The 8,689-nt window shown below is 49.6% G+C and overlaps 1 protein-coding gene across 1 annotated transcript; it reads left to right on the top strand.

Moving 5' to 3' along the window:
* The first annotated feature begins 4,966 nt into the window (after positions 1 to 4,966).
* On the top strand, positions 4,967 to 7,880 carry LOC123104302 (ACT domain-containing protein ACR4). The gene is made up of 8 exons (XM_044526122.1): positions 4,967 to 5,289; positions 5,692 to 5,764; positions 5,899 to 5,944; positions 6,040 to 6,154; positions 6,248 to 6,327; positions 6,436 to 7,035; positions 7,144 to 7,248; positions 7,325 to 7,880. The coding sequence occupies exons 1-8, from the start codon at positions 5,280 to 5,282 to the stop codon at positions 7,652 to 7,654; spliced, it is 1,359 nt and encodes a 452-aa protein (XP_044382057.1). The 5' UTR covers positions 4,967 to 5,279; the 3' UTR covers positions 7,655 to 7,880.
* Positions 7,881 to 8,689: the final 809 nt, after the last annotated feature.

Genomic DNA, 8,689 nt, shown 5'->3' with positions numbered 1-8,689 from the left:
TAGAGATAGATCAAGACGCTTAATTGGACTTTCACAAAGCACATACCTTGATAAAGTTTTGAAGAAATTCAAAATGGATCAAGCAAAGAAAGGGTTCTTGCATGTGTTACAAGGTGTGAAATTGAGTCAGACTTAATGCCCGACCACTGCAGAAGATAGAGAGAAAATGAAAGGCATTCCCTATGCTTCAGCTATAGGTTCTATCATGTATGCAATGTTGTGTACCAGACCTGATGTGTGCCTTGCTATTAGTTTAGCAGGGAGGTACCAAAGTAATCCAGGAGTGGATCACTAGACAGCGATCAAGAACATCCTGAAATACCTGAAAAGGACTAAGGATATGTTTCTCGTTTATGGAGGTGACAAAGAGCTCGCCGTAAATGGTTACGTCGATGCAAGCTTTGACACTTATCTGGATGACTCTAAGTCACAAACCGGATACGTATTTTTATTGAATGGTGGAGCTATCAGTTGGTGCAGTTCCAAGCAGAGCGTCGTGGCGGGATCTATATGTGAAGCGAAGTACATAGCTGCTTTGGAAGCAGAAAATGAAGGGGTCTGGATGAAGGAGTTCATATCCGATCTAGGTGTCATACCTAGTGCATCGGGTCCAATGAAAATCTTTTGTGACAATACTGGTGCAATTGTCTTGGCAAAGGAATCCAGATTTCACAAGAGAACCAAGCACTTCAAGAGACGCTTCAATTCCATCCGTGATCAAGTCAAGGAAGGAGACATGGAGATTTGCAAGATACATACGGATCTGAATGTTGCAGACCCATTGACTAAGTCTCTCTCACGAGCAAAACATGATCAGCACCAAGACTCCATGGGTGTTAGAATCGTTACAATGTAATCTAGATTATTGACTCTAGTGCAAGTGGGAGACTGAAGGAAATAAGCCCTAGAGGCAATAATAAAGTTGTTATTTATATTTCCTTATATCATGATAAATGTTTCTTATTCATGCTAGAATTGTATTAACCGGAAACTTAGTACATGTGTGAATACATAGACAAACCGAGTGTCACTAGTATGCCTCTACCTGACTAGCTCGTTGATCAAAGATGGTAAAGTTTCCTAGCCATGGACAAAGAGTTGTCATTTGATAAACGGGATCACATCATTAGAGAATGATGTGATTGACTTGACCCATCAGTTAGCTTAGCACTTTGATTGTTTAGTTTACTGCTATTGCTTTCTCCATAACTTATACATGTTCCTATGACTCTGAGATTATGCAACTCCTGAATACCGGAGGAACACTTAGTGTGCTATCAACCATCACATCATAAGTGGGTGACTATAAAGATGATCTACAGGTGTCTCCGATGGTGTTTGTTGAGTTGGCATAGATCGAGATTAGGATTTGTCACTCCGTGTATCGGAGAGGTATCTCTGGGCCCTCTCGGTAATGCACATCACTATAAGCCTTGCAAGCAATGTGACTAATGCATTAGTTACGGTATGTTTCATTACGGAACGAGTAAAGAGACTTGTCGGTAATGAGATTGAACTAGGTTTTGAGATACTGACGATCGAATCTCGGGCAATAACATATCGATGACAAAGGGAACAACGTATGTTGTTATGCGGTTTGACCGATAAAGATCTTCGTAGAATATGTAGGAACCAATATGAGCATCCAGGTTACACTATTGGTTATTGACCGGAGATGAGTCTCGGTCATATCTACACAGTTCTCGAACCCGTAGGGTCCGCACGCTTAACGTTCGGTGACGATCGGTATTATGAGTTTATGTGTTTTGATGTACCGAAGGTAGTTCGGAGTCCCGGATATGATCACGGACATGACGAGGTGTCTCGGAATGGTCGAGACATAAAGATCGATATATTGGAAGCCTATGTTTGGACATCGGAATGGTTCCGGGTGAGTTCGAGCATTTACTGGAGTACCGGGGGGTTACCGGGAGCCCCCGGGGAGTATATGGGCCTTATTGGGCCTTAGTGGAATAGAGGATAGGAAGACCAAGAAGGAGGGCATGCCCCTAGCCCAATCCGAATTGGGTGGGGGGTCGACCCCCTTCCTTCCGTCTCTCTCCCCCTTCCTTCTCTCCTACTCCTACTAGGGAAAGGAGGGAATCCTACTCCCGGTGGGAGTAGGACTCCCCCTAGGGCGCGCCATAGAGAGGGTCGGCCCTCCCCTCCTCCACTCCTTTATATACAGGGGAGGGGGGCACCCCATAGACACACAAGTTGATCTCTTAGCCGTGTGCGGTGCCCCCCTCCACAGATTTCCACCTCGGTCATATCGTTGTAGTGCTTAGGCGAAGCCCTGCCTCGGTAACTTCATCATCACCGTCATCACACCGTCATGCTGACGAAGCTCTCCCCGACACTCAGCTGGATCTAGAGTTCGTGGGACGTCACCGAGCTGAACGTGTTCAGATCGCGGAGGAGCCGTACCTTCGGTGCTAGGATTGGTAGGATCGTGAAGGCGTACGACTACATCAACTGCGTTGTCATAATGCTTCCGCTTACGGTCTACGAGGGTACGTAGACAACACTCTCCCCTCTCGTTGATATGCATCACCTAGATGGATCTTGCATGTGCGTAGATTTTTTTTTTTGAAATTACTGCGTTCCCCAACACCCCCCCCCCCCCCGCCAGCTCATGGAGACAATAGATGGACGACATGGTCGCCGATGCAGAATACAAAAGAAGTGGACGATGGGTACCACCCTAGGATATGTTTAGGGATCAAGGCGCCTGATGGTGTCGGATGTCATGCTTTGGAGCAACTCCGCTGCTTCAGTTAGCACATACTAGGCAGCCCATGGAGTTAGGAATTCCTGAAGTTCGTCCTCTGGTGATTGTGAATCGTGCGGACTGCCGTTCTAGGGAGACCTGGGTGAGAGTTCTACGTGCATGGCCGTTTCTACAGTTGTTGTTGTCAAGAGTGGCATGTTGTCGCCTGCCTTGTCCTCCATTTCTATTACCATCACTTTATGTCGCGAGATCGGTTGCGTACATACTCCTCAACCTCGCCCGTGGTCTCCCGCGAGGTGTTCGGTTCGGCAGTGGACTTCTGTGTCTCACCTTTGGTTGGCGAGACCGCGGCTTTCTCAACATCGTTGTTCTCTTAGGAGGTCAGCTCACTGTCAACACCCTCATGATCAGAGAGAGAGAGAGTAGATCATTCTTGTCGATGTTGTAGCCCAAAATTGTCTCGTCGAGGAAACAATCTGTTGGTGTGTGGTCGATGTGACAGTTGTCGCAGACTATGGCGACAAATTGTATGTTCTGGGGGGGTTGATGGGTCCCCTACTGGTACGTAGCTCCCGTGTTCCATAGTCCGAACTGGAAGAGGCGACCTAGGCAAGATGGCAAGGTCGTCGAGATCGGAAAGTTGTCCTGAGCCTCAGGATTGATCAGTGGTAAGCATAATCGCAGATCGCCGAGAGCGTTGGTGGTGAAGGCGAAGTTGCCGATGTAGATGGTGCGTACGGGATAGGCCTGTGGGTTGATGCTGACCCGGCCTCCCCCATCAGCGATGAATGTAAAGGAGCCAAAGGTTAGGCTCTCTCCTAGCGGAAGGTCGCCGGAAGCAAAAGAATATCTGATCCAAGATTGGTCCCCTGCCGACACCGCTAGTGACTGGCGCCAACTGACAGTGCAAAATCCTATCAGATCCCTCGGTAGGGGTCCGAATGCAGCTGGAAGTCTTGGATCGGAGATCGGACACATGGTTTATCCAGATTTGGGCCTCCGGAGAGTAATATCCTACATCATGCTTGTTTTCGTTAGTCATGGTGGATGGATACCTCATGCGAGGAGTTACAATGGTGTATGAGATTGCTAACCGAGAGTTTTCCTATCTGATGACATATGACCTAGGAGGGGCCTTGACCTCCCTTTATATAAGCAAGGAGGTCCAGGGTTTACATAGCAGTAAATGCGATCTCGGGGTCGTCGTCCATTGCCTTGTAGGGCACGAAGATCTCTGGTGCTCCCCTAGGGCTTCCTTCATACTATGGGCCAAGTGGGCCCCCTGGCGGGCACCGAGGCCGTGCTCCCCTAGAGAGCCACCCTCAGTGCAGGATCCTGTCAGACATCCTCGCACGGGTGGTTCAAAATAAGGTACTTAGCGCATAAGGATTTCCAGGTTGGACGCCTGTTGTGTAGCACATGATGATTTCTAGGTTGGACGGATGTTATGTGACGCATGAGGATTTCCAGACTGGATGCATGTTTTGGACAACATGCTGGTTGAGTGGCGCGCCTCCCACGCACCCACCAAGTGCCAGGCGAAAGGACTTCAATACAGTGCCACGTGGGAGCTCTCGCAACATAGGAATGACTTTGTCTTTAATGGCGCATCAACCTCCAGCTCGTGTCCTCGAGAAAGTGCTCGAGGAAGGTAGGTTGTGGGCCATGGCGTGACTTCTACGTAATTTCATTTGCATCGTTCTTTAGGTGGACGGTTGGTGAGTAGTAGTTCCTTCGACGGTGGATGCTCGGCCACCGCATTTGTAGCGTAATGATGTAGCATGGACGGGCTCTTCACCCACTTCCCCTTCAATACACGACACGCACGTGTGCACGTACTCCAGAGGAAAAAGATTATGCCGTGGCACACTTATCTAAAAAGAACTGATCATCGGCATCCGTGCGCGCGTGTGGTGCGTTCGTAAACGACGACAAGCTGATTTCGGCAGTATGCCCTTGCACGGTGTGCGCCAGTTGTGTGTCCACCTTTTCTCTTTGGCCCCGCCTTCTCTCGTTTTCAAGCGTTCACGGCTACCATGACACGTAGATCTTAGCGCGCGGAAACCCATAGACATACAGAAGGCCCACCGCCCCCGAGAGGAACAGCAATTTGCGATATCCTCCCCGGGGCCGCCGAGCCGAGGACGCGCGCGCATATTTCACAGAAAGCCAGGGTCCGGCGTGCAAAAGGCGCAGGCAGCATGTAAAAACTGCCCGCAGGGCCGATTCCCAGCCCAGGATTCTGGGGGCAGGGGCAGAGAGAGGAAGGGAAGCGCCGTGCCCAACAACTGCAAGAGGGTGAGCGAGAGGGGGCCAGCCATTCCTCTCTTCTCTACCACCTACTCCCCTCTCTCTCCTCCCCCCTTCTCTCTAGGATCGCCAGCCAGCCAGCCAGCGCCAGCCAATCGCGCACCCACAGCGCGCGCGCCTCCCAACTGAGCCCCGAGAAAGAAGAAGAAGAAGAAGCAGAGGAACAGAGAGGGAGAGAGAGCAATCCCTCGTCCAAAAGTGAACAAGTGTTCTTGCCCTCCGGTCCTCTGCGCCCGCCATGTCCATTGGTAACCCGTCTTCTTCTTCCTCCTCCGCCGCCCGCCTCGAAACTGCTTCCCTCCCTGCGGCGGCACTCTGCTTTTCCGGTCCCCTTCCATTTCGTCGCTGCATCTCTGCCTCCATTTCCCCGTTAATCTCCTTGATGGCTAGGGTTCTGGCTCTGTTTCTGCCCTGTTTCTTCCTGATTCTTGGAATACATTTTTTAGCAAAAACATTCTTAGAATATATTCAGTTGCTCCATCCTCGGCCCTCGATCGCCGCTGCACAGATTCGAAATAAAATCGCAGTGTTAATTAACTCTGATTTGCTGGTTCCTCTCCTGTTGTGCCCCCCTTCGATTTCCACACGTTTCTTGCCGCGTCGCCAACGCCGAGGCCGTACCGTGATTAATTAATGGTTCCATGTGACAGATGAAGGCTATGGCCCTACCTGGGACAGCGACGACGAGTACGACAACTTCATACGCAAGATGAACCCGCCAAGGTGAGGCGCATCCACATTCACATGCTGCTGTCTCTGCTTCTGCTTCTGCTTCTGCACCCCGAAAAGATTACCCTCCAGTTTTTACCATCAGGTCTTGTTTCCTAATCCCGGTCTGTGTGTCTCGTTAACTGCAGTATCATCATCGACAACGATTCGTTGGCGGACGCGACGATTGTCAAGGTATGTTTAATTTCCTACTGGTTCATGGTTTTCTGTGACAGAGATTGCAGTCAAGTGTGCTGGTTTGATTTTTGTATTGGTGGTTGCCGTTACAGGTTGGTAGTGCAAACGAGTATGGGATTCTGCTGGAAGTGATCCAAGTCCTCATGGATCTCAATCTAGTGATAAGCAAGGCATACATAACATCAGATGGGGGCTGGTTCATGGATGGTAAGATTTTACACCTGATAAAATCTAATAAATGGTGCCCTCTATTTCCCTGCTCCTTTTTGTTGATAATGGTAAAAATTCATGCTGTTTCAGTTTTCAATGTGACTGATAAGGAAGGGATGAAATTGAAAGACAAGGCTGCTATTGCGGAGATTGAGGGCTACATCCGGAAGGTATGTATGTAATCCTGAGAGCAATCTTGCCATTTTCAGTTCACCAGTCATGTATGATTACCCAACATTCCAGCTCACTGACAATTGAAACATTCTTTGAATGTGTAGTCCTTGGGCGCAGATTCAAGGTACATGCCTGCTAAACGGAGATCGGTGGGTGTCGCCGCTTCAACCGATCACAATGTCATTGAGCTGACAGGGAGCGACCGTCCAGGCCTGCTCTCTGAAGTCAGCGCTGTGCTTGCGAGCCTCAAATGCAATGTGGTCAGTGCTGAGATTTGGACCCATAACACCAGAGTCGCAGCCGTGATGCGAGTCAGTGATGAGGACACCATGCTAGCCGTCACCGATACCGTGAGGCTTGAAATGATCAAGGAGCGACTGTCCTACCTTCTCCGAGGAAACAATCTCTCGCGAGGAGCTGCCATGGCAGACGCATCGGGGACTTCTGCCACACACACCGAGAGAAGGCTGCACCAGATGATGCTTAGTGACGGGGACACTGAAGAGTTTCATGGGCATGTCCCAGCTCAACCTCAGAAGCCTAATGTCACTGTTCGGAATTGGAAAGACAAGGACTACTCGGTGGTGACCATCCGGTGCAAGGACAGGCCGAAGCTTCTGTTCGACACTGTTTGCACCTTGACAGACCTGCGCTATGTTGTCTACCATGCAAACATTGACGCCAACAATAATCAAGCGTACCAGGTGAATACACACAACCCAGCATATCCGGTCCGGGCAGTCGCTGCTACCATGTAGTAGGCTCATAAGATTTCATACAAGGAAATGTGTGACCTTGATACTCTTTTGCAGGAATTCTATGTAAGACATGTGAATGGATCTCCAATGAACACTGAAGCTGAAAGATTGAGAGTCATCCAGTGCCTTGAAAGCGCAATTGAGCGCAGGGTATCTGAGGTAACGATCCATGAACTTATCAAAGGTAACTTTGCCAGAACTATTTTCTTATGAAGCCCAAATTTTGGCTTTCCAGGGTGTGAAACTTGAGCTGTGTTCAAGTGACAAGGTCGGCCTCCTGTCGGAGGTCACCCGCATCTTCCGGGAGAACAGCCTGACTGTCACAAGAGCAGAGGTTAGCACCAAAGGCAGGACAGCCGTCAACACATTCTACGTCCGCAGCTCTGCGGGGGAGGCAGTTGACCAGAAGACCATTGATTCCATCAGGGAAGCCATAGGACACAACATTCAGGTGAAAGGCCACCCTGAGGCGGCGCCTCAGAAGAAAGAGTCCCCGACATGGTTCCTCTTCGCAAACTTATTCCGACCAAGGTCTCTCCCTAGTCTTGGATTGTTCGTGCGGTAATGCTCGCATCGAACTCGGAGAACATCTCTGTCAATCAAGCCTTAACTGCTGAAGCGGTCCGTGAGAATTGGAGCCTACATTTGGCTCCACTAGTGCAGAGTTAGTTTACATACATTATATTGTGTTGATCATAGACCATCATCACCTGTAAATATGCATTGTACATAGAGTGTAAATACAACTGTAGGAAGTATTATCAATAAAGAATCCGGAACCGTTACCGCCTCGGAGAACATGTCCTCTTTTCCGGGAAAAGAATCAGGTGAAGAAAAAAGGTCATGGCATTTCGCCGTCTTCCATCTTCCATGGCGATGATGCCGAAAACGAAAGGCCAAGTCGGCCTGCTTGGTTCTGGAATTATTGTGGCTATCCTATCCAGCCACCGGAATCTGCACGACAGCAACGGGCATCCGATTCTGTGGAGGGCGAGCAGATGCAGGTCAGTAGCCAAAAAGCATCATCCCCTATCATCTTCTTCGCCGAAGCTTTGCTGACAGGGACATGTTGCATTAGCCTTTGTCTGTATCCTAACAAGACCGAGTAATAAACACCATGAAAAAGCAAAATTCAGCTCCTGTGCTGTGTCTGATGACATGCTGCCCTGTCACCTCACACTAGCTCCGATGTGCGATCTCCGATCGATGCCGCGGTGGCGACGCCTGCTGATGGGTGGGGAGAAAGCCAGAAGAGAAGACCAAGCCAGGCCGGAACCAAGAAATAGGCATAGTAGTGGTAGCACGCAATGGGAGTCAGTTTGGGATGTCTATTTACCTTTTAGGTCCTCATGTGTAGTGCTGCTTTTGGGCCGTCTTGCGATGGCTGATTGGCGCCACATGTGTGTTCCATGATTGGTAACGCCTGACCTAAAAAGGCATGGGAAAAAGAAAGGCATGGAAGCAAGACTGATACATAAATAATGCACACTGAGGTGAGGTCAGATGAGCTCAGGGCATTGCTGAGCAGTAAAGCCGCTCTGGTGGCTTGCATGATTTGCAGAGGAGTTTGGTGTGTGCACCATCAGGCGCAGGCACGCAC

The sequence above is a fragment of the Triticum aestivum genome, chromosome 5A, assembly GCF_018294505.1.
Source record: "Triticum aestivum cultivar Chinese Spring chromosome 5A, IWGSC CS RefSeq v2.1, whole genome shotgun sequence".
In the NCBI taxonomy this organism is placed as follows: Eukaryota; Viridiplantae; Streptophyta; class Magnoliopsida; order Poales; family Poaceae; genus Triticum; species Triticum aestivum.
Note: the sequence above shows the minus strand (reverse complement) of the source record. Positions and strands in the feature narration are given on the sequence as shown.

Excerpts from the sequence above, each read along its gene's own strand:
- LOC123104302 (XM_044526122.1), top strand. Across the intron at positions 6,155-6,247 it reads TGGGGGCTGGTTCATGGATG|TTTTCAATGTGACTGATAAG; the intron begins GTAAGATTTTAC and ends ATGCTGTTTCAG. Across the intron at positions 7,249-7,324 it reads TTGAGCGCAGGGTATCTGAG|GGTGTGAAACTTGAGCTGTG; the intron begins GTAACGATCCAT and ends TTGGCTTTCCAG.